The sequence below is a fragment of the Nothobranchius furzeri genome, chromosome 8, assembly GCF_043380555.1.
Source record: "Nothobranchius furzeri strain GRZ-AD chromosome 8, NfurGRZ-RIMD1, whole genome shotgun sequence".
In the NCBI taxonomy this organism is placed as follows: domain Eukaryota; kingdom Metazoa; phylum Chordata; class Actinopteri; order Cyprinodontiformes; family Nothobranchiidae; genus Nothobranchius; species Nothobranchius furzeri.
In genome coordinates, this window is record NC_091748.1 from 39,367,063 (window position 1) to 39,393,732 (window position 26,670).

The 26,670-nt window shown below is 42.5% G+C and overlaps 1 protein-coding gene across 3 annotated transcripts in view; it reads right to left on the minus strand.

Annotated features, from left to right (window-relative positions):
- fryl (furry homolog, like) overlaps positions 1-26,670 on the minus strand; it is an 81,653-nt gene that overhangs the window by 35,579 nt on the left and 19,404 nt on the right. For 2 of the 3 annotated variants that reach the window (XM_015975627.3, XM_015975626.3), the window contains exons 2-11: positions 14,267-14,475; positions 14,002-14,055; positions 12,299-12,438; positions 12,066-12,162; positions 11,464-11,543; positions 11,064-11,144; positions 9,982-10,150; positions 8,628-8,720; positions 8,446-8,544; positions 8,270-8,371 (exon numbers count right to left, since the gene is read on the minus strand). In XM_015975627.3, coding sequence (XP_015831113.3) covers positions 8,270-8,371; positions 8,446-8,544; positions 8,628-8,720; positions 9,982-10,150; positions 11,064-11,144; positions 11,464-11,543; positions 12,066-12,162; positions 12,299-12,438; positions 14,002-14,055; positions 14,267-14,475 — 1,124 coding nt within the window. Of the gene's footprint in view, positions 1-6,628; positions 6,674-8,269; positions 8,372-8,445; positions 8,545-8,627; positions 8,721-9,981; positions 10,151-11,063; positions 11,145-11,463; positions 11,544-12,065; positions 12,163-12,298; positions 12,439-14,001; positions 14,056-14,266; positions 14,476-26,670 lie in introns of all 3 variants that reach the window. The other variant, XM_015975618.3, reaches the window with a different exon arrangement.

A 26,670-nucleotide genomic window follows, 5' to 3' on the forward strand; every position in this document is an offset into this window, starting at 1 on the left:
CATGTAAACATGCCAATCTGAATATTATGATCTGATGAGGCCCGATTGGAATGAAATTTCATTCCGACTGAGAGTGGCGGTTTAGTCCGATCATCATTCTGATTGACATCCATGGACACACCCATTCGGATTGTTGGAGTAAAATAATGCCCACTGCACATGTCTGCAACTTCAGTGTGATGTCCTTCTGCCTCTGCAGACGCTCAGGACGAGTGGAAAACATGGCAGGAGGTAAACAGAAGTTATGCTGGTCTCCTCTCCTGTGGAGGAGCAGTAGGGCTGCGTACGACTGAGCCTGTAGCTTAGCTAAAGTGATCCGTAAAAATAAAAGCATACAGGTAAAAACGCAAAGAAGTTCCATAGTGTATGTGTGTGTGTGTGTGTGTGGGGGGGGGGGGGGGGGCACAAGTCAACAGACAAAGCTAGAGAATAAGAAAGTAGGATTCCAGGGGAAAGACGTGCAGACAAGATGGAGTTTGCTTACGATTTTTTTCCAGGAAGGACAACTCTGCGCACACTCAACCTATTTAATCTGATTGAATGCTTGGTGTAGGTATACTCACGGCATGATTGGATTATTTCAGTCAGTGTCCTTTTAAACAGATTTGGGATTTCCGATCAACCAAGTGTTGAGGGAAATTTGGCGCATGTAAATGTAGCTAATGTTGGCCGAATAGTCTGGCAAAAAGTTTTTGTTCCACAAATTTTAAGCCTTTCCTGCCTACCAACAATAAAAACGTGATGAAAACACTTTTAGAACTTGTCATGAAGAGCTGCTCAATGTGAGCGTTTTATCTCGTCCAGAGGCGGGGGGGTCCTAGTGGGCTCTCGACAAATGGGACAAATACAAGAAGCGCTAGATGGCAGTTTCTTCATCACTCAGTAACACACACACACACACACACACACACACACGCACGCACGCGCACGCACGCACACACACACACGCACACACGTATGCACGCACACACACACACGCACACGAAAGTTCTGAATCGCCAACAGTTTTCTCGTTCTGTGAACAAACCACTGCTAAGAGCTCATTTGTACTAGTTGTACCAAAACTATGAACGTTTTTGCTTCCAGCTCGTCAAGCTTAAACAAAAAACTAAGAAATCAGTTGATTATAGTTCTTTTAGATGAATCAGCATCCGCAGGTCAGAGCTGAATAACAATTACAAAAAAAAAAAAAAAGGTAAATGGCCTGTATTTGATATAGCGCCTTCTAGAGTCCTGGAACCCCCCAAGGCGCTTTACAACACAATCAGTCATTCACACATTCACACACTGGTGGGGATGAGCTACAATGTAGCCAAAGCTGCCCTGGGGCGCACTGACAGAGGCAAGGCTTCCGAGCACTGGCGCCACCGGTCCCTCCGACCACCACCAGCAGGCAACGTGGGTTAAGTGTCTTCCCCAAGGACACAACGACAGCGACAGACTAAGCGGGGCTCGAACCTGCAACCTTCCGATTACGGGGCGAGCTCTTAACTCCTGTGCCACCGTCGCCCCCAAATAAATAAATAATATTCGGTGTTGGTCTCCAAAACCAGAATGGGTGTGCTTTTAGTTGTACCTCCATCTATTTTGGCTTATGAAAATCAGCTACGAGCCCCTGTAGGGGGTTAAAGTGAAACAAGGGCCTGGTACCAATATGTAGTAAAATCAGTGGAAATGAGGCAAAACATACAAACTATCAGCCTTACCAACAATAAAATACAAAAGAGTTGGGCGGCTTGAAAATATTTTAAACAAGCCCAGGTTTGCTCTAAATTCTATTTAACAAGTTTAAAGTGTGCCGATTTTGTCCTTCGTGTGTCCCAACCTCAACAACATCCCAACTTAAATATTTTAACTCACATATGTCAGACTCAAGGCCCGCGGGCCAGATGCGGCCCGCGGAGCATTTTTATGTGGCCCGCGAGATAAATATCAAAAATATATTAAAACTGGCCCGCTGGGCGATTTTACCGCAAAGACTTCAACTCCCATGATGCTTTGCGGTGTTAGCGCGGAGCCAACGCGCCCCCTCCTTTGTGTTTTTTCCAGCGTCTGCTGCCGGTGTCTGCAGCTCCGCTGTCTCGGACAAACTACACTTCTCTCACTCAGCGCAGAGTTCACTCAGCTGTTTTCTGACGTTGAAGCCCAGAAACGGAGATTCTAGCCGCTCAGTAATGTGTTCACGACTGAAAGAGAAAGTGTTCCAACTAACGTCCAGACAGAGCTGATATAACTCCAGCGAGCAGCGACACGCTCAAACCAGCACGACTCTGTGGCTGCTGTTGTGTTTCCTCCCCGACACACAACAACGTGGTCAAGCTGCTCAGACATGTTCATCAGCACAAACCTATGTGAGCACCTGTTGTCATCTAATGTTGTCATTATTATGATGAAGATGAACAAAACAACAGGAGTCTCCTCCTCAGCTCAGATCAACCCCATGATGCAGGTATCTGGCTGGAACAGGTGAGCAGAGGCGTAGCACCAAATTCTGGGCCCTAGGTACAAGTCTTCTAGGTGGGCCCCCATGCTCAATTACTTAATATCGCTCTTACACATTTTTTGTCATGCTATAAGACAAGATAATAAATATGATCTTAGTTTAACCTCTATATTGAGCAAATACAAATGCCAGCATAATAAAAGTGAAATGCCCAGACTTCACATATAATTATTTTTATTTGCCAACAATGTGTTCAAACAAAAATCCTGGAATTTATTTTCCAGTAAATGCCCACTGACGGGTCTTCATGTTAGCAAAATCACTTATGAGATCTTTAAAGTCCAATCCTTTGGCTAATTGGCTTTCAATAGAAAGAAGAGCTAGGCTGTTCAGTCTATCCTGGGACATTGTTGATCTCAAATAATTTTTCACCAGTTTCAGTTTGCTAAAAGCCCGTTCACCCCCAGCAACAGTCACAGGTAGTGTGCAAAATATCCTCAGTTTAATACAAACTTCTCCAAAAATGCTCTGTAATTGCATCCTGTAGATGGCATTAAGCAGCTCAAGAGGAGACCGAATGTGTGGGAATGTGGCACCATATATTGTTCTCAGGTGTAGCATCTCATTCTCAAATTCAGCTGTGAGATCCTTGTAATGTTTTCTCATCAGTGCCTGGCATGATGTCTTCATCTGCTCTTCAGTCATGTCTGTCATGGTTCATGATGTTAAGCTTTGCTGATACAGTGTGGCAAAAAAGTATTTAGTCAGCCACCGATTGTGCAAGTTCTCCCACTTAAAATGATGACAGAGGTCAGTAATTTCAACTGTGAGAGACAGAATGTGAAAAAAAATCCATGAATTCACATGGCAGGATTTTTAAAGAATTTATTTGTAAATCAGGGTGGAAAATAAGTATTTGGTCACTTCAAACAAGGAAAATCTCTGGCTCTCACAGACGTGTAACGTCTTCTTTAAGAAGCTTTTCTGTCCTCCACTCGTTATCTGTATTAATGGCACCTGTTTGAACTCATTATCTGTATAAAAGACACCTATCCACAGCCTCAAACAGTCAGACTCCAAACTCCACTATGGCCAAGACCAAAGAGCTTTCGAAGGACACCAGGAAAAGAATTGTAGACCTGCACCAGACTGGGAAGAGTGAATCTACAATAGGCAAGCAGCTTGGTGTGAAAAAATCAACTGTGGGAGCAATTATCAGAAAATGGAAGACATACAAGACCACTGATAATCTCCCTCGATCTGGGGCTCCACGCAAGATCTCATCCCGTGGGGTCAAAATGATCATGAGAATGGTGAGCAAGAATCCCAGAACCACACGGGGGGACCTGGTGAATGACCTGCAGAGAGCTGGGACCACAGTAACAAAGGTCACCATCAGTAACACACTACAACGGCAGGGAATCAAATCCTGCAGTGCCAGACGTGTTCCGCTGCTGAAGCCAGTGCATGTCCAGGCCCGTCTGAAGTTTGCCAGAGAGCACATGGATGATACAGCAGAGGATTGGGAGAATGTCATGTGGTCAGATGAAACCAAAGTAGAACTGTTTGGTATAAACTCAACTCGTCGTGTTTGGAGGAAGAAGAATATTGAGTTGCATCCCAAGAACACCATACCTACTGTGAAGCATGGGGGTGGGAACATTATGCTTTGGGGCTGTTTTTCTGCTAAGGGGACAGGACGACTGATCCGTGTTAAGGAAGGAATGAATGGGGCCATGTATCGTGAGGTTCTGAGCCAAAACCTCCTTCCATCAGTGAGAGCTTTGAAGATGAAACTTGGCTGGGTCTTCCAACACGACAATGATCCCAAACACACCGCCCGGGCAACAAAGGAGTGGCTCCGTAAGAAGCATTTGAAAGTCCTGGAGTGGCCTAGCCAGTCTCCAGACCTCAACCCCATAGAAAATCTGTGGAGGGAGTTGAAAGTCCGTGTTGCTCGGCGACAGCCCCAAAACATCACTGCTCTCGAGAAGATCTGCATGGAGGAATGGGCCAAAATACCTGCTACTGTGTGTGCAAACCTGGTAAAGACCTATAGTAATCGTTTGACCTCTGTTATTGCCAACAAAGGTTATGTTACAAAGTATTGAGTTGAATTTGTTATTGACCAAATACTTATTTTCCACCCTGATTTACAAATAAATTCTTTAAAAATCCTGCCGTGTGAATTCATGGATTTTTTTTCACATTCTGTCTCTCACAGTTGAAGTGTACCTATGATGTAAATAACTGACCTCTGTCATCATTTTAAGTGGGAGAACTTGCACAATCGGTGGCTGACTAAATACTTTTTTGCCCCACTGTATGTATTGATATATTAAATACATATGACATGAAATAAACCAGGTTCTCTCTGTGAATGTAATGTACTCTAAATTTTATAATCGCTGCATTATCAGCCAAATTATAAGATTGTCCGTTTTCAAGATCAAATATAAAGAAAATTAAAATAGGCTTAAAATATCTAACCAAGTCAATAACAATCCTCTAACACCCGTGTCATCATGCTAAACGAAAAACAGTGGCAACTTCACGTTCCTGAGATTACCACGAATCCATCGATACCAAGTTTGTCCTGGTCCATGACTGGGAAGGAGCTGAAATATCCACACAGAGTGAACCTGTTTTTACTGCGAGGTCCGCGAATTAATTGGCGGCGGCCGCCCGCGATAATAATTCAGATTAGTGTTTTCACTGATAACACTAATTAATTTATATTTGATCTTGATGGTGAAACTAAAGGCGTTTAACACTGAACACCTAACATGAATTCGGCTTCTGAGAGCTAGCTAATAGCTAAAACTGTGTTCAGCTGCTCTCCTTCCTTCTACTTGCTTCTGTTCAATTAACTTTTTCTACTTCTCCTTCTTTTCTTTTCTTTTCTGGAAGCCAGATTTCCCTTTCTTGGGAAAAGACATGACTGACTCTCCTGCCTCCAGCTCTGGCTGTCGGCATCTGCGATGTCTCATAGCTGTACATGCGGCCGTGCAGCCCCTGGCCGCTGGTGTGGACTAAACCACTTTGCACATTTTTAAGGGGTGATAGATGCCTCCGAGGTTATTCAGTTATTATTTTTAAGGCAAAATTCTGTTTCTTAACCTCTTTATCCAGGTAAAGGGAAGTTTATTAAGACATTAAGTAAGTTGGGGGAAAAAACAACAACAATAAAACATTTTTATTCAAAGCTGTCTCAGGGCCCCTCCCTGCAGTGGGCCCTGGGTAAACGGTACCCTTTCCCCCCCCAGTCCGACGCCCCTGCAGGTGAGCATCACAGTAAACCAGTGGAGCAAACTGAGCTTTAAATGTGTTGGTTTTACGCTCTTTTTCTGCTCCAAAACATGAAAGTTAACAGGTGAGATGTTGCATTTTCATTTAAGATAAAATGATATTTTTATTTTGTTGTTGGCCCGTGAGAAAAGATTTAACCTACAGTAAACAGGAAGTGGAAAGGCTGCAGATAGATGAATAGAATAGAAAATCCCTTTATTGTTCCTCAGTGGGGAAAGCTAGACGTCACAGCAGCGATGACACGTATTACAGGAGAAAAAAAAGGAAAATAAAAAATAAGAAAAATGAATAAACAAGAAAACATAAATCCTGAATAGATTTATAAAATGCTGATTATACCACAAGTAATGAATATCACTGATGCCTTTTATCTAAAACCGACTTGCTCGTGTGTAATTTGGTTATTCCACATTCAGTGTTAATGCAGAAATAAGTTTGTTTCCTAATTTAAAGGTTCAAAACTGCATACATGTTGATAAAGAAAATGTGCAAATTTTCTGTCACTTTTTCAAAAATATTAAGTTTGGCCCTCGACTCCGTCCCAGAGTTTCATTTCGGCCCCGTGTGAGTTTGAGTTCGACACCCCCGTTTTAACAGAAGCAACCAACAGAGTATGTCTTTACATCAGTGAAGTCATTCCACACATGTAAAGTTAGAATTAAAAATCGGACACAAGTCACAGCCTCTGCCCATGAATAAAAACCAAAACAACCACAAAGACCAACATCACAAGCTCCTAGTTCACAAGGTGCTCTTCACTGCAGCAGAACCAGATCAGCCAAGCAAGTCCAACCCCACGTCTCTACGCTCTGATCAGGACCTGGACCATTAGAGGAAGGGGAGCACTGGGTTCAGCACTGACAGCAGATAACTCACCTGCAGTGTCTCAATCTGCTTTCGGATGCTGTTGTTAGACGGCATCTAGAGCGAGTCAATGTGAGAAAAAGATCAAATGACAGGCAACAAAGAATGTGGGGCTTGGTGGGGGGCACATGCAGGTTATAAACAAACACAGAGAAGAAACATGACAAGAGAGGTCAGACTAACTTTACTCTTGTCAGAATGACAGTAAACAAACATCAAGAACTGTTCAACATGCCACTAAGTCACATGTCAGTATGAAACAACAGTTCATGTGTCCATTACGTGTTTAAATGCATAATGTAAACTAAAATAAGGTGTGCTGTGGTTTTGGAAATCAGACAGAAACAAACAAACACAGAGGGATGGATTTGACAGCAGAAAAGGGAGAGGATGAAACCATATTACCGGGCTGCCTTACTGTAGCAACAAGCAGCCACACTCTAATTAGCATTCAAACTCACATCAAGCACCTTTACATTGCAGCGTCCCATTTTAACTCTGTGGGGCTCACGTTTTTAAATCAGGGCTGAACCAATCGTACCAAATAACTTCCATGAAACCAGAGCTGAAGAAAAACATCAAGAACTGCCTTCCCCGTCAGTGAAACATTCAATATGAACGGCATTAAGAATTCATCTTAGACTTTCATTTGGAATAAAAAGATGTATCCATGTATACAATTTGTTGAGCACAAACCCTTAAAATTCATTTTTACGATCTCCCACAAAGTTAAAAATTCTGATTGAACGAGAAGCTGGAAATCACTGAAATCATCACCACAGCCTCAGACAAACCCAGCTAATTACTTCATTCATTCAAAGACTCTGTGGCAAAAATGATCGATTTCAAATGTAGAAAATCCATGTAGTAACAAAGCTGGGTGCAAGGAATCCATTAAAAGGCCAACATCACTAGAAATCACCGTCACAAGCACACAAACCGAAATAAATCCACCACAGGATCAAAGATGGCTTCCATGAGCGGCAATCAGTGTTTAAAGGAAAAGAGGCTCATTGAGTCAGTCAGCTATTTGGTCAATCAGTCACCAGGTTGAATGGTCAGTAAGAGGAGGAGGAAAGGCTTGATCGGTTTGTAATTGATTACACAACGTCGATAACAGACCAGAGGAAAAACAGCACTTGAGACATGATCATAAGAACTCTGTGGTAAGTTAGTCTGAGCTAGAGCCATTTACCGGTCCGTGAGCCCATTCTGAGCACACTTTCCACATTTTCTTTAGTTTGATTGTTTAGTTTTTTTTAACAAAAAGTTAATACAGTGTAATAGTTACATCAAGTGCTATTCCTGTCCAGATCTGATGTGCTGATAATGAAGGGGAGAGTACATTATGATTTTCAGACAGAAAAACAAAGCACACACTTCAAACCAAGACCATTTCCTCAGTAACCTACCTAACACACTACCAATAACACAAATCTCTTGTTTTAGACTGAATTATATATTTTCACATGTTAAAATGTATTTGGAAAAAAAGACAATGTAAGTTTGAATTCATTTTATTTCTACAAAAATCAGAACCCTGTGATTTCATTGCTAATGTTATAAGAATAACCAAGGAAGTCTATATTCTACCACTGTCCTAATGCTGCAGAGCGCACCTGTCTGAAATACAGAAGGTGTGGTGGGCAGTACCTTCAGGTGTGAGAGACAGTTCTGGAGGAAGATGTGCCAGTTGTTGAGAAAGAACTGCTTCTGGCTTACGCAGAGCAAACATGTTACCAGGGGATAAAGAGCCTACGGGTGAAGGGAAGAAACACTATGAGCATCAGAAACATGTACACACGTCCAAAAGATGGAGATGGTTTTACCAAAGAGTGCTTCTTTCTGGAGCTAAGGTCAAACGTTGTCTGGTAGAGCATCTCCACAAATGTTTTCAGGCATGGCACGTTGACTTCATTTTTCACCGCCTGAGAACACACAGAGCTACAATCTTAACCTAAATCGAACTAAGTGAGAACAAACGGTCAGGAGAAACGTGGGTGTGACTCACTGCTGCAACAGGGATGAGGATCTCAACAAAAAGACCAGCTAAAGCATGCTTTATGTCTTTATCCTTGACTTCAAGGAAGTACTGGGCACACTCCTGGGAAAGGGCACAAGGACTTTGGTCAAGCAGAACATGAGAACAGTGTTTTAAATGTCTGGTGGTACGAGATAGTCAACATGCAATCAGTCTGCAGCGGTTTTTATTAAGTTGCAGTACAACAAATAATTATGCTGCTTTTTGGAAGAGTAAACATTCCAACAAGCAAATATCTTAAACTGAATTTATTAGCATATGAAATGTTTGTAAACTTAGATTTGTGACACTGGTTGTGTTCAATAAATGACAATAAAATCGAAACGTGCCAAAAAATGAGACAGTCAATAATTAAAGCAAACGTTTTAAATAGTGACGGTTCATTTTTCGAAGCTCAAACATCTTTTAGAAGGAAGTTACTGAACGCACCACTGCCAAGCAGCAATTACAAATCTGATGTTTTTTGGTCTATAATCTCATCATCACTAAGTGCTAATTAACACAAGCAATAACAGATCGTCCATGTGGAAATGAATCAGAAACTACAAAACAGTTTTCTGTTTTATTCTGAGATAAATGAGAATCAGAAATATGGTATCTGTCCTAAAAACATGAATTAGAGCGTTTATTTAAAGGTATTTATCTAACTGCTGCTGCCATGTTTTATGTTGCACAACCAACACAATAACATTTTAGTTGTAATATCAGCTTACTAGTGAATAATTAAAAAAATCATAAATAAATAACGTTCTCAGTGGCCTAGTGAGTGTCCGCCGTGGGACATCGGAGTTCAAATCCCGGTTGGGTCATTCCAAAGGCTTTAAAAACAGGACCTAATGCCTTCCTGCTCGACGCTCAGCTTTAGGGGTTGGACTGGGGGATTAAACCACCAAATAGTTCCCAAGCACAGCCACAGCTGCAGCTCACCACTCTCCACGGGGACGGGTCAAATATGGAGAAGTAATTTCATAAGTGTGTGATGACTAATGTGACTTGGACTTTAACACCTCCCATAATAAACAAATGAAGAAGAATAGAGCTGGCAGAACATTTTTCTTGACTTCTGTTTGTAGATCAATTTAAAATAAACCTTTTTCACAACTCCTAACTACACCTGAAACATTTTTCTTGGTGGACTTCAGCTTCAGTTGTTACTCATCAAGATGTGAGCCATTACAAAGACCTGCCGAGTTAGGAAAAAACCCAACTAAGGGTCAGCAGTTGGAGGTTTTAAAAATAAAAGGTAAGGTAAAATAGAAGCCACAAGCCTGATGCCATTCAGATTACACAGTTAAAACTATGAGCACAAACAGAAAAATGTTACCTGCATGAACTGAAAAGATGCCTCAAAATCCTCCACAGGGTACATTTTGACCCGGAAGAACTTCATGCCCATGATGAGGCTGATGATGCTCTGGACTACGTAAGGACTTTGTTCTTTTTGTCGGAGCTCTTTCAGTTCTGTGATGAACTTTTTCCTCACAGCCTGAAACCTGAGCATGCACACAAACACACATAAAATTACAATTGATCTACTCACAAAAATAAATCCTCCCTACAAAGGAGTTGTTACAGGAATAAATGTGATCAGTGTAACCCAGTTGCCAAATGATGGGTCTGGTTCTGGCCTCTGTTTTTCGGTCTGTCTCTAATAAATTGGCCAGTACGTCTTCGATGTCGCCGGTCACGTGGCCAAATCTAAGCCAATCAGGAGGTTAAATAGCTCATAGCCAGACGCTGCCGGGACACAGGGAAAAGAGTTGCTGCAGGAGCCGCATTGGAAAGAGCGTGGGAATGTCTTTCAAATGACGGACATGCCAGGTCTTTTCTCATTGGATGGCGAGCTACCCACTAGAACCTAGGCCGCCAGCCTAGAAGCCCTGAATCCCTGAACCAAGCCAGGAGGGTTGAATCGGACTCTTCCCACCTGTTGGGCTGGTAGGAGGATCCTGTAGCCACCTTAAACTTCTGTTCCTCAGCAACCTCAGCGCTGCGATGACCCTAATCACGTCCTTCACAGTTCCCTCTCCCCCTCACGGACACAGGACTCACTCTCTAGGACCAAACATTGGTCCTTGGGTCTACTGGAGTTTTGAATTTGCCATCGATCATGTGATACCCAATTAATGGACGTTCTATTGAATTTGGACGATTTGTATTTTTGATGTCAGCATTAGGTCATTTATTGATATTTATTATATGTATTGTTAAATAATTGTCATAATATATTCCATATTGGTACCAACATAACAGTCTATTTCATTCTGTCTCTGTGTCACTTACTCCTGTGAGCGGATGCTAGCTTCTGATCTGAATTACGTCTGGTCCCGATAGGCCGTGCAGTCACACAGTTACTGCTATAGTTGCATCAGCAATCAGCTCAAAGGCATCCTGAGGTTTACTCACTTTGACTGTGTAAGAACTCCTATGACCTCTGCATACAGGTCTGCAATGATGTGCACATTCCCAGTGTTGGGGCCGCTGTACCTGTAAATTGTTAAAGATTTGACACTTCACATTTAAGATCAACTGAAACACACAACTCCTCAACTTGAGTGCAGTTAGGTAATGCTGATTCAAACCTCTCAGAAAAAATAACTACAACTGCTTTATTTCATGAAAATAAAGGTGTCATAATCATGATGTCATTCTGCTCAAACAAAAGAAAATTAATCGTCTCTCTGAAGCAAAGCAGAACCTGCAACAACGAGTGCCACAGCAGATAATGAATGAATAACTTCAGCACTTTATGCAGGGTATCATTCATCACGGTCACAGCTCCGTCCGGGTACTGATGCCCACTTACCCCTCTTTGTGTTTAAAGTGCTTGAACGCCAGGTTTAGGACTTCATGTACTAAAGCATCTGGCACTGGATGCAGAGGAATCTGTGACGTAAACAGATTCATTAGTTTTATTACAAGCTTTCAAACTCCATCTTCTTTCATTGTCCTCAGGTCTGCAGGAACCCACTTAACCTCAGAATGCTGCTTTGACTGAATTTACATCAGCAGCATGCCGATCTGGGAGCTACTGTGTTACTACAGCATGTATTTTACTGTTCACATGGAGGAAAAGTCCCATTACCACTGGAGGCTGGACTGCTTGTTGAATGATTTTATAAGCCAACGATTCACACAGCCAGAGCAACACCAGTGGGAGGATAAGTGTAATCTTCTGACATTTACAGCAGACCAAAATAAATGACACAGTCCAAAAATAGTTCAGCCTAAAGACAGGCACACAGAAATCTCAACAAGCAGCATCTTACTTCACCAGACGTAAACACACTTGTGGGCACTTGGATAAGACATGTCGACATCGAGTCAAACGCTTGTGCTCCACTAACAAACACACATTAAACTAACTGGGAAATGCTGTAAAGGCTAATACTAATGCAGATTACTCACCTGTTTCAGAACTTCCACTGAAACTAAACAAAAAATAAAATCTATGGCTAAGTCTCGTCTTTCTAGAAGGTAATCTTTATCCCGGTGCTGTTCGTCTCTATGAAGGAGAAAGAGAAAATAAATGGAAACCAAGATACTTTCAGCCAAACACGGATTTAAACTGACATTATTATTTGATTATTTGATTTGATAAAACAAAAAAAATTCTAGTAAAGCACAGATGATGACCTCACCCTTTAGACTTTGTACTGGAGCGAGGCCTGTACTCGTACGGCTCGTCTTCAGTGCCACTCTGACGCCTGTACCAGTCGAACAGTGTGCGCAGCAGGGAGGGCAAACAGTGTTCTGCTATAGAGCTCATGGAGCTTATTAACTACAAGAAAAACAACAAAGTTTCTGTAAGAGAAAGGGACGCAGGATATACACTCACTGGCCACTTCATCAGTTTTATGTTGGCACAAATGACACGACTGCAGTGTTTACTCCAAATGGGCTCGGGCGAGGCGCTGTGCCACACCTGCAGACCTGGTACTAGCAAAGTGTTCCTAATAAAGTCACCAGTATCCACGACCATTTAACATCCGTATGAATATGAGTTTATTAACTTGTAAGAACCGGTGTAGGTATGGGAATGAAGGAGTAGGACATTCTGATCACATGGCTGATCTGAGAGGCTGCTCAGTATGCATCTCACCGAATCACACAGCACATCTACAGTCTTAGTAATAACAGCCACCTCATTCTCTTCAATGTAAATAATCTACTCTAAAAGCTAAAACAATGTTATGGGGTTACTGCTTATAAAAAATCTTGTGAACAACTACGAAGAAGGTTCACTTCAAGATGAGATGAACAGCTTTTTATCCCATGCATAAAACATGAGGTGTGGTGGTCAGTGTTTACCTTTTAAGAGTGTGTTGGCGTGTTTAGGGCTAGTGCAGGGTGATGAGGGAGGTGGATGATGGATGATGGGCAGAAGAATTAAGTAATGCCTCCCTCTACCCTCATGGTGCTGGCCAGATACACTCCTGTGCCCAATGCTGACTTACTGCCGAGGATGACATGACACAGCCATTCTACACACTCACTTTAGCGCTCTGTGTGCCCATTTTCTCTCGCTCACTCACAAAGGGGACGAGCTGGATCTATAGCATATCCTCACTGGCTTTGTGTTTTGCTGAACAAAGCATTCAGCAGCAGGCTGGCCCATTGTACAGAGACCTACAGCAGCTGCAGATGAGGGACAGACAGCCCACTGAGTGGGGGGGATCGATTGGGACGAGATGGGCACTCCAACACTGTAACCACACGCAGAGGTGAGGAAGAAGTTTCTGGTGTGGGACAATGGGAACGTCACACCAATAAACCTGTATGAGATGTCCGTTCTTCAGTTCTAAATACTGAATCCAACTCAAAGAACTTGCTTTTGAAATCAAAGATTTTTAAGAGTCCCCCCATAAAACATATTTCCTCTCCTCAGCAGTAAACAGGATAAAAGCACAAAGGAGACATGTAACACTGAAAACTCCTCCTGACTGAAAGGATCTGGTTTATATTTATGCACAAATCACACAAATTCATATTCTACCCTGTTTGTCAAAATATGTTCTCTTTCAAATTTATGACAACAACATATAATGTATCTGGCCATTAAGGCTCCTTTTCATGAGAATGGGCTTGGTGTGTCTGCTATGACCAAATGGCCCAGAGAACGGAGGAGGAGATGAAACGGGTATGGTAGGAACAGATCACTTATAAAGAGAAGCAGACTGGTAAACAAGCTACAGAACAACTGTGCAGCGTTACAGTACTGTTGAATGCTGTTCTCCATTTAGCTGCTTACAATCGGGACACTTTCAAGAAGTGAATCACTTTAGAATCACAATCGCTTTAGTATTACTTAGCGTGTTGACACAAGGTTCATTGCGCGACTAACCTGGTCAAACTGTGGATCTTCCCCCCTTTGGAGCGATCGGGACAGAGGTTTCTCCTGTTAGAAAGGAGAGAAGGACAAACAGCCCAATAGTTATGAACTAAATAGTTAAAGACTTTGACAAGCTTAGCTGCTCCTCACATTCTGTTTCAATAATGACTAAATACATGATAATTAGAAGCAAGATGGGTTATCATCTGGAGGTGTTGAGCATTAAACCTGAAGTTCTGTGTGTTTTGAATCTTTGATTCATCCTAAATTAACTCACCAGCGGTTCGGCCATAACCATCTCAATCTTCTTCTCAGCAAGCACAGCAAACTCTGCAAATAGGCTCTTGATGACAAACTCCCCGGGCTTCAGCTCGGGGTCGATGGTGATGCTCGACATGGCTGCAATGTTGTGTTTCTCCCACAAAAGGGGAGTCACTGAGGAGGGGGCACGGCGTCTGATCACGCTGCTGTTGACTGGTGCAGAAGCTGCAGAGAACACAGGGGTTAAAGGTTAGGAAACAATACCAAAAGAACCGAAGAACTGCTGAGAACAATACAAGTCATTTGGATCGAATCCTTTCTTAAGTGTGGAAGTTTTCAAAAGAAACTAGAATTCATGAAAATAAAGATTGTCTGAAGAATAAAATTTGTTAGAAAGTAACTGATGACATTTAAGTGCATATAATGTTCTCACATCACCTAAAAATTAATTTCTAGTAACATCTTTGATTTGATTAGTTTGATTCTATCTGCCCAAGGATGTTAGGATGCTAAAGGATGTTTTTATTTCCTTTTTCTTTTGTTTGGTGATTTTACGTCACGATGCCTCCCAGAGAGGGTGTTTCAGGCAGGTGGCCCTCAGGTCAACCCAGGTCATGTTGGGAGGGATTATATCTCCGTCATGCCTTGGGATCCCACAGGTGGAGCTTGTGGGGGAAAGGACAATCTGGGCCTCCCTGCTGGAGCTGCTATCCTGACGGCCCAGACTGAAAATGGGTGGACGAGGAATCAAACTACTTTGACTACCGCATTAACTTAATCTCAAAGGTTTACACATGCTAAAAATGTCAACTCTCATTTCCTGTATTATGCTTACTTTTCTAGTATTTTAGTTGTCTAATGTACACAGTACTTCCAATTTGCCATAAAACTTTTAAAATATTATATGTAATTACAGTGATCCCTAAAGTCCAGTTTGGTCACTAAGCTTTATCTTTTAAAACATCAGTATCTGAGAGAATCACAACAAATGCATTTTAAAAGTTCATGTTAAATATTTGAATGCCTAAAACGTTCCTTCAATAACATTCAGTGTACATAGCCTCTCCTTCCTACACATTTGCATGTGGTTCAGATCATTTGCTCTTTTTATTCAAATAGTGTAAGCAAATCTTGTGGGTTTGAAAATGGGTGCATCCTGAGAAAGCTGAGAAACGTTTATCTTAGAAGTCCTTCGGTGGTCAGACTAAATACTAAGTCGTTTTATTGCATCCACACCTTTTTAGGTTTTCTTCAATGTTTCACGACTCATCTGGAAGGCTTCTTTCTGACTGACAGATGAGGACATTTACCCCAGATGTAGTTTGGTTAATCCCATTTAAGGCCTTTACGAAAACATGCATTGGTGGAAGGACAAGCCCATGTCTGGGTCATTAATCACAGACTGAGCTGGCAACATGTTGCATTGAAACAGGCCTACAAAAATGAAACTGCAGTTGTTTAATAAATAGAGGAGTAGGGTGTAACTAAGTGGTGCCGACATGGACCGCTACATATAAAAATGAGTCAGATCTCTCATTCTGTCCCATGACCAGCCAGTAGCACAGGCTGTCTCAACATCACGCCCTCGAGCCTAACAAAACAAATATAATAATAATTCAGCCTGACCACAGGCAGCAGAACGCAGGGGTGGAACATCTCAGCAGACTTCTGTTGGTGAAAAGTGAAGCCAGATCTCATTCAGAAGAGATGCAACGCTGTACGCATTTACCAAGTCTATGAGCTGTATTTAGTTATCTAAGTGTAGGGCTACTCAGAAATATAGGTGGGGGGGGGGGGGGGGGGGGTTCCCCACAGTCAATAACTGACAGCTGTTCCTGCTGATCACCCAGATCTCACACACACACACACACACACACACACACACACACACACACACACACACACACACACACACACACACACACACACACAGTTCCCTGTATGATGTAATGACTCTCCTGCATGCATGTGTATGTGTTCTTTTATTTTTCAGACCCAGATTCAAACTAAAGCCCGTTGATAACCTATTGTGTCGGATCCGTTACGTGCTTATCTGTATTTTTTTTTTGTGGTATTTTTTTATTTTTTGCACTTCCTTCCAAGACCTCTTGGCCAGGTCATGTTTGTAGATGAGAACAGGTTCTCAAACATTTTACTTGGTTAAATAAAGGTTGAAAAAGAATAAATAAATAAAAAAGAAAGGGCAGTAAGAAAAGGAATTTTTGAGGTCCCTTCCTCTGCTGAATGTACATTTTCCTTACTCCTCAACATAAATTAGTTATTTGAATCTGTGATCAAATATCACATCAGAGTAAGTTAACTTGATCCGCCCGGACACTTGAGGGGTCAGACCAGCGGAAAATAACAAGACAGCAATGGCAGCAGCTAGTTTCTCCGCTTCAGTCACTGATGTACTCGTCAGGATTAAAGGAACGTTTGGTAAAACTAAAGCAGCAACACCACCAACATGCGACAGCACCTTACATGTTTCCATCCTGGGTTAGATGAGGAGAAGAACTGGTGGTTGCTCTTCCTGATCAGCCAGTAGGATTAATAATGGATTAATACAACTTGCCCACAACTTCTACCTTTGTCATGAAACAATGCATGACTTTGCTACAAAGTGGAGGCAGCACCAGGGAGCCTATGGTCACTTATAAGTGGTAGGTCTTTTTATCATTAAAGGATTACACAATGGCAATAGAAATTGAGTCTGGGGTCGTCTCTGCGTGCGCTGTCACAGACTTCCTTTTAGCTCGGTCGTAACTTGGTTTTTGAATTTGAATTAATGTCTACTGAATAATTTGAAAGTGTGAACAAGTTATGACATCAGAAAATAACCCTAAACGGTGAAATAAAATGCATCAAAATAGTGGTAATCGTCATAATCGTTCAATAATCAAATTGTAGGACCCAAAACAAAATCGAATTGCGATACCCAGGATGGCATACCCCTACATTTCACCAACTGAAACTTTATTACAGGAGGTGAAAAGTGATGCCAAATTAACTAATATACAACCACTTATTCTCACTCAATGCACCAAACTTCATCTAAAACAGCCAACACATCGCAAAAAACCTCAACACATCTAGGTGCAGACTCAGGCATTCAAGTGGCCAACCATTTAAGCAGTTCACTATGGTGTTCTTAAGATTTATGTTCAAAATGGGAACACAACTTCCAGTCTAACTCCCAATGGTCCCATGCCTGCCAAGTGTATGGCCAACAGTGAAACGACCCTTTCCCTCGTTCCCTCCCAGGAAAGGCCTTGCTCTGTTTCTTCTTGGTTGCCACAGAAACGCTCATGCATTCGGAATTGTCCAATCAACACCAAGCAACACAAGCGCAGTAAAATGTGTTTTCCACTACATTTAACTAAGGATGTGAATATTTTGAGTGACACCTTGTAAGTAAAGTGACTCAAATTGTGACAATTCGGTTTAGGTTCTTTAGCATAATTATTATAAAGCAAATTTTAAAAACTGTTGTGTATTTGTTGAGCCTCTTTTAAAAATGTAGTTTTTTATAACATGGCACAAGCCTGCTACTCTCAATGATTATGTTTATGTGTTTAGCAGACGCTTTTGTCCAAAGCGACTTACAAGTGATAATCGGCATGTTGCCCTTGAGGCTAACAACAATAACAACAACAACAACTTGACATCAGTCATGGAGAGGAGAGAACAAGGAGTGGACAGTAGAGAGGGGGACGGGTGCTAGTTTAGAAGATGCTCTCTGAAGAGCAGGGTCTTCAGGAGTTTCTTGAAAATTGAAAAGGAAGCTCCTGTTCTGGTAGTGCTTGGTAGGTCATTGTGAAGAGAGATTAGTTTTAGAGAGCAATCAAATGATTTTGACTATGATTTCCATGATGGTTGTCTGGTCTGGCAGCTAACTATCGTTTCTGACAGCTCTCAGCGAAATAAAAAAACTGTTAACCTCAACGCTCATTTAGCTTTTGAGCTGCAGCTTCTGGTATTTTAAACACCTGTAGCATCCAGCAATGGTCGGTTTAGGTACAGCTGACCTTCCACCATCTATTCAACATCTGGTCAGAAAGGAGACACAGTTGGGTTCCTCTAAACAACGTCTACCTTCACACCAGCTGGGAGTCAGACCCCTATCGGTGCCTCCAGAAGAAAGAAGACCAGCTCAAATAAGATGCTAAACTCAAGAATATTATAATAAATCATTAATAACTCATTTTATTATTTTAATCTATTAAATCATTAAATAAACAATTGCTTATTATTACTTTTGGGAAAAATATAATGAAATGAAATGCTTCATTAATCTAAATCACTGAGTGGATGTTATGTTTATCTAATAGACTGTGTTCACCATGTTTTGACGACAAGGTCTTCACACCTGCTCACACTGCTCAAAAACCATAACAAGTACGGCGAAGTTAAACTCATTTCACATAGCTAGACCTTCCACCCAGACCAGAGTCTCCGTATTAAGAAGGCGTGCTTCTGTTGCCTTGGTAACCTCTACGTTCCTGTCAGCTTTTAATTGGCTGACCAAACCATAACAAATAACTTCTAAAACTAAAGCAGACTGAGAGATCTTCAGTTCTGAACAGTCCTGGAGAGTACTGGAAAGTTCTGGAGATGGCTCAGATTGGCCACCTGTTGCAAATACTCCATAAACATCCCAGATTTTTACACGTCGAGAAAGAACCTTTTTGCATCCGCAAAGCTGAGGAGAAAAACTTCCTGCAGCAAAAAGCTGAACTGTTCACTCCCTAAGAGTTATTCCTGATGCAAGCTGGTTCCATCCTGTACTGCCTGATCGACATCTTTTGGACCGGGGAAGTCGCTACCTTGTGGTCTCCTGGACCTGGGTGCTCGAGGTCATCCGACCTCCGGATCCTGACAGGGGTCATCAAAAGGGCAAGTAGAACACACAGAGAGATTGCGTCTGGATGCATTTTAATGATAATGACTTCATAAGCTTAATACACTCCAAATTCATTTCACCAGAACTCAGCTTCATGGATGAGGAAACACTGATCCATATCACATCTACACCTTGGTTACTTCAGCATCTTAGCTCCACTCATTCACCTTAAATGTTTAATTCAGTAGTCATGTTTTAAATGGATTGTAAAATAAATTCTTACATTTACAAAGCTTGACTCTTTCTTGAAGTAACACGAAGCGTGGTTGATCACTGAAAAAGCAAAGAACCTAGATCTTCTGAATTAAATCCTAGAATCTTCTGAATAATTACAATAAAGTCCTCGCAGGTTCATTTTTTATATTTATATGGAATATTACATCTTCGTGGTCATAACAGATTTAAACCATCAATTTGTAAACACTACACACCCAAACTTTAAAATCTGATTGCAATTTTTGCCAATATACCACATCTGAGATGCTTAAAAATATTGGGGTGAGGCAAACTCAGTTGGCTGTAATGTTCATCTTTACAGGTAATTGTAGCACAAATCCCACTTAGTCAAACTAGCGATAAATAGATTCTCTAGATACAGTTTTAGAAAGCCTATTAAAATAAAACTCTCATTTCTGTTATAGCAAATGACAGTTGGAAGATGTGGTTGTAAGTGTCACTTGTGTTGTGGTAGTGGTGTCTAGTAGCACAGAGAGCCTCTCAAGCCTTCCCTTCTTTGTTTACTGTGTTCACCAACTGCCTCGTGATGTCATTTAGTCAGCTTTTGATATCCAATCACTGCGGTGCTCTTTACCACCTTCATCCCTAAAGACCAGAACCAGGATCTTGAAATGAACCCTGAAGTTGACTGGCAGCCAGTGAAGCTGGAGGAGAAGCGGGGTGATGTGGGTGTGTTTGGAGGACTTGGTCAGAAGCCGAGCACAGGCGTTCTGAACCACCTGTAGACGGTTCAGGGAGGTTCTGCTCAGACACGTGAAAAGAGAGTTACAGTAGTCTAAGCGTGAGGAGATGAAGGTGTGGACAACTGTCTCAAGTTCAGAGCGGGACAGAATGGGACTCAGCTTAGCAATGTTCCTGAGATGGAAGAAGGAGGAGCCAACAAGAGAACTGACATGAGAATCCAGGGTGAGAGCTGGGTCAAAGGTCACGCCAAGATTCCTGACAGAAGGTTTGGTGTGAGAAGCAAGCTGACCAAGAGAGTCTCTGACTTTGGGAACCAGCTTGTCTGGGGCACAGATGAGGATCTCAGTCTTATCTTTTTTTTTTTTAGTTTAGTTTATTTCAAACATACAAAACATACATAATAAAAAAAAAACTGAAAAATACATATCATCGTCCCTTTTTTTCTTCTTCTCTGTCTGAAAAGGAGTAGGCTGAAGTCGAAACTTATATGTCCCTAGCCCTTTATACAAGTTATTTTTACTTGTTTACTAAATGTAACACAAAACCTGCATTAAAACAAACAAACTGGTACAAGTCACCAAAAACCACCAAACCACATGGATACCATACGGAGCCAAACAATGATTCCAATCATGGCGCTTCCAGCGATGTTCATCTGGTCCTGGGAAAACGTCGGAGGAAAAGAGGTAAACGAGCAGGAATCCAGGTGAGAATAAGACTTCTCTTAAAGCGTGGTTTATCTAGTAAACATCGGCGTGATCTTCTAGCTTCTTGTCCTTTGTTTGGTGACCTGAGCGCCACTTCCGCATTCCCGCCAGGCCGCGTTGCCGCGCGGTTTCTCCGTCCTAGCTTTTTAAGGTTGGTTTATCCTCATTCCTCAGTGGTTTCTCCTCCTGTTCCCTCCATAAGTGGTTTTTTATAAACACAGTGGATCTAACCCTGCTAATTTACGTCCACTAACTCCAGCTGTTTCTGTAGTTTCTGATTCCTCCTCCTCACTCAGCATGGCTCTATTAAATACCCCCTCTGTTAACAATAAGTCCTTCCTGTTCAATGATCTAATTCTCTCTAAAAACCTGGATTTTCTGTTTCTGACTGAAGTTTGGCAGCAAACATCTGATTATTCTGGTCTGACTGAACTTCGCCCGAGTGGTTATTCTTTTCTTAGCCAGCCCCGGGGTTCTGGTCGTGGTGGAGGCCTAGCTGTTGTTTTCATTCAGCTGCAGAAAGCTCCCAGCCAACCAGGTTTTAATAGAGTCTAAGCAGGTGTGTAACAGCTGCAGCTCGAGTTCCAGCTACTGTCTCGTGAATAAGGGCTTTAAAATAACAGGGTTATAGGCATTTTAGTTTGCTATGGTAGACTAGCAATGATCATCTTCTTAAATTAGGTTGGCTGAAAAAAATTGTTGTAGATATTAATCCAAATTTGATTATTTACCAAAAGTTTCATAAAATATGTCCAGTGGTTTATGTTATTTTACACTAAACCCAACTGAACACAGAGGACAAAAACAAGATGATACACATTTTTTTATCTTAATGGTGAGCAATATTTATTAAATTAAAATCAATATTTATGATTAACTTGAACACAAAAATCACTGAACAAATGTTTCATGCTATTTCATCCACAGAGATGGGCTTGTAAAACACACTGGACTACATGAACAGAACTGACCAGCTTTGGCTACAATGCTGTACAGAAGAATCTAGTCACATTTTAAAGCAAGAGGTTGACAAACTTCTCTGCTAGAGTTCTGTGGCTGTGCTGAAGGAATGAAGCACCTCACATGATTACACAACTGCTACAGCATTGACTCCACCTTGTCACAGTTAAAACAAGCCCTCCTAAATGCCTGCTCAATTCTCCTGGCAGGACAACTAGAAACAACACACACACACACACACACACACACACACACACACACACGTGCACACACACGTGCACACACACACACACACACACGTGCACACACACACACACACACACGTGCACACACACGCGCACATGCACACGCACACACACACACACGTGCACACACACGCGCACACGCACACACACACACACACACACACACACACGTGCACACACACACACACACGTGCACACACACGCGCACATGCACACACACACACACGTGCACACACGTGCACACACACACGCACACACACACGTGCACACACACGCGCACACGCACACACACGCACACACACACACACACACACACACACAGTTGGGATGTAGGGCCAAGAGTGCATTCACTTTTAAAGACAAAAGAATTATTGCCAATGTTTTTGCGGCACAGCAGTGCCAATTCTACCTTTATGTTGCAACATGCTCAGTTGATGGCAAGTTTTTACTGGTTTACTCTTCACTTTCAATGCTCCCATATAAATGGTAATCTACAAAAGTCACGGATGAAACCATTTTCTTTTCAGAGGTTGACATTACATTAGTCCACGGTGAATTAAAGCAATGTGTGCCCAAGGTAGGTTTTCTTATGAAATGGAAAAAAAATAAGCGGACATTAAAGACCAAAACTGACTGGATCATAATATATAAGAAGGATCAAAAACAGGCTGCAGGAATGACATTTGATGTTTTTAAAAAGCTTCACCACTGATTAGGTGAAAGGTATAGAAGTTGTATAGGGCCCTGAAACAAGGCCCCAGCACGAGACCAAAAGGAAAAAAGTATTACAAAAGGAAGAAACAGAATGAATGCGTTTAAAACTAGGAACAGTTTTATAGCAAAGCCTTCAACTGCAATAGAAAAATAAAGTAAAGAATTTGTCTGAAATAAACAGTAAAAAATGTATGGGGAATGCGTATACAAATCCAACATTTCAAGGATCAGGCCAACAGCCTAATACTTTCCCCTACTTGATTTGCTTAACTATTTTCTGCCTTAAGTGGAAAATATTAAGTTCCTAAAAACATGTCCCAGAATGTTTACCACAGTTTCATACTGTCAGGGTTATAACATCTAGTATGTTCTAACAACTGTCATGTGTTTCAATGACCAGAAATTAGATCATTCACTTATTCACACATACTTAACAGGGACGAGATCAGGCAAATCCCTGTACACCCGGCCTAGAGAAGAGGGTAAAAACCAAGGAGATCATCAACACAAAAACTGAAGGAGGATTGTTTTGGTATTAAATCTTTGGGCACTGTGGGGGAGTCAGCGCTTCAGGATCAAACTGTTCCCAAACTTTTTTATATAATTTGCACGTTTTCCTCTTGAAAGTGTCAAAGAGTCCACTGTGGGTAAGAAACATTTTTTTCTCCCTTTCAAGCAGAGGTACTCTTTGTTCCAAGCATCTTACAATCTGACAACAAGTTTAAGAAATGTAGAATTCCAGTTGTGCTGGTTGTTAAGAAATGAAAATCTAAAAAACATGATTAGTTGTCATCCAAAAACTTTTATCCGATATTGGATTCCTTTTGTTTTGTATAAAGGGGTATTAGAACAACAATTTTTTGAGCTTCCATAAAGCATATGAAACTTTGGCAAGCTAGAAATGGCCTAGGAGCCCTGATAAATGACCAAACACAACCCCATAATAAAGCTCGGCAGTGGTTAACCCCACTCACTTAGCCAAAACATGAATATTAAATTAGCTGCATGCTGACTGGGTGGTTTACCCCAATGGCGACATGACGCAGCTCGAAGCTAGGAAATCTGTGCAGCAGTGTACAGTATCCAGGTAACTCAATGAGCAAACATTGGATCTATCTGGAAATTCATTTAAAGTCTGGATATTCTCGGCACATCTGTCGTGTGAGCTTGCTACGTGTGAGCTCTGACATGTTGTTTTCCTGTCGTCCAAAAAGAATGTTAGCAGTAGCCCTGCCTAGTCTTGTTCTACCGATGCTGAAGTGGGTTTGCACATGCACATTTAAAGGGGTGTGTCTAAGTTGCCTACAAATCATGTTTAACCAGCTTTTCCAAGAAGGAACTACCAATTTGCATAAAAAGCAGGTCGCAGATGACACAGACTTTTGGTACATTAGACACCCTAAGCTGCCTATATTCAATAACAAGGAAAATCATTTTAAATTTCAAGAGCCCATTTTAAGTGAAAAAGTAAAAAGTTATTGTAAAGGTCAGTTCTGGGATAAACTTTCTTGATTTGTTATTTGTAATTAACATGAAGGCTTCTGTGATCTTAATTTAGTTCAAATCTGACACATAATAACACTAACCAGTGTCACCATAAACATTTCACAAGGATCAGGACTCATTTGAAAACATATCTGGATTACCACATCATCATCCTACATCTGTAAGTATATACATGGAGTGCTTCCGGTCGGTAACAAGATGGCGCCTGTGATTGGCTTAGCCGCAGTCACCGGCCACTTTTTCAAACTTTTCTCCGCTAACCTCCTCTTTTCCACCTTGCTCCTGTCTGCGATCCTCTTCAGTAGTGTCCCTGCTACCATCTCCTATGATCGCCAGACTCTTTTGTCCTTCCGTTCGTTCACGATTGCCCAAGATGCACCGAGGACGTACCTTCCTGTTTGTTTATCTGAGTGGCGCACTGGCCCGGAGCCAAACGATGATTCCAATCATGGCGCTTCCAGCGATGTTCATCTGGTCCCAGGAAAACGTCGGAGGAAAAGACGTAAACGAGCAGGAATCCAGGTAAGAAAGACTTGTCTTAAAGTGTGATTTATCTAGTAAACATCGGTGTGATCTTCTAGCTTCTTGTCCTTTATTTGGCGACTTGAGCGCCACATCCGCATTCCCGCCAGGCCGCGTGGTTTCTCCGTCCAAGTTTTTAAGGTCGGTTTATCCTCATTCCTCAGTGGTTTCTCCTCCTGTTCCCTCCATAAGTGGTTTTTATAAACACCGTGGATCTAACCCTGCTAATTTACGTCCACTAACTCCAGCTGTTTCTGTAGTTTCTGATTCCTCCACCTCACTCAGCATGGCTCTATTAAATACCCACTGAGTGGTAATTCTAAGGACAGCCCCGGGATTCTGGTCGTGGTGGAGGCCTAGCTGTTGTTTTCAGAGACCATCTTCCATGTAGCTCTACAACCTCTGGTCACTTTGCTTCCTTTGAACTGCAGATGATTAAAGTCGGGCGTAAGGACCCCTTCTACTGTGCTGTGGTCTATCGTCCACCTGGTGCAAACACTTCTTTCCTTGGGGAGTTTAGTGACTTCCTATCCTCCACTGTGAAGCTGTCCAGACTGGTGATTGTGGGTGACTTTAACATCCACATTGATGATCCCTCTGATCACTTTGCCATGAATTTCTCCAGCTTTATGGACTCCTTCAGTTTTACCCAGCATGTTTCTGGCCCCACACACACCAGGGGGCACACTCTGGACCTTGTTTTTACCCTGAGTCTAAATGCTTACAGTGTTTGTCCTGAGGATGTTTATATTTCAGACCACCATTGCAGTCGTTGTCGTCTTCCTGCGCTTATCCAGGTCCGGGTCGCGGGGGCAGCATCCCAACTAGGGAGCTCCAGACCGTCCTCTCCCCAGCCACCTCCACCAGCTCCTCTGGCAGGATCCCAAGGCGTTCCCAGACCAGATTGGAGATGTAACCTCTCCAACGTGTCCTGGGTCGACCCGGGGGCCTCCTGCCGGCAGGACATGCCCGAAACACCTCCCCAGGGAGGCGTCCAGGAGGCATCCTGACCAGATGCCCAAACCACCTCAACTGACTCATTTAGATCCGGAGGAGCAGCGGTTCTACTCTGTCCAAGCTCCTCACCCTATCTCTAAGGCTGAGCCCTACGCAGGAAACTCATTTTGGCCGCTTGTATCCGCAATCTCGTTGTTTCGGTCATTACCCAAAGCTCATGACCATAGGTGTGGATTGGGACGTAGATCGACCGGTAAATCGAGATCCTGGCTTTCTGGCTCAGCTCCCTCTTCACCACGACAGATCGGCTCAGCGTCCGCATCACTGCAGATGCTAAACCAATCCACCTGTCGATCTCCCGATCCCTCCTATCCTCACTTGTGACCCCGAAATACTTAAACTCCTCCATTTGAGGTAGGACCTCTCTCCCAACCCGGAGTTGGCAAGCCACCCTTTTCCAGTCGAGAACCATGGTTTCAGATTTGGAGGTGCTGATCCTCATCCCAGCCGCTTCACACTCGGCCGCAAATCTACCCAGCAAGAGCTGAAGGTCAGAGCTGGATGAAGCTAGGAGGACCACATCATCCGCAAAAAGCAGAGAAGAGATTCTCCTGCCACCAAACACGACACACTCCACACCACGGCTGCGCCTAGAAATTCTGTCCATAAAGGTAATGAACAGAACCAGTGACAAAGGGCAGCCCTGGCGGAGTCCAACCCTCACCGGGAACAGGTTTGACTTACTACCTGCTATGCGGACCAAACTCACGCTCCTCTGGTAAAGGGACTGAATGGCTCTTGACAGAAAGTCACCCACCCCATACTCCTGGAGCGTCCCCCCACAGGGTGCCCCTGGGGACACGGTCATAAGCCTTCTCCAAATCCACAAAGCACATGTGGATTGGTTGGGCAAACTCCCATGCCCCCTCCATCACCCTTGCAAGGGTATAGAGCTGCTCCACAGTTCCACGGCCAGGACGAAAAC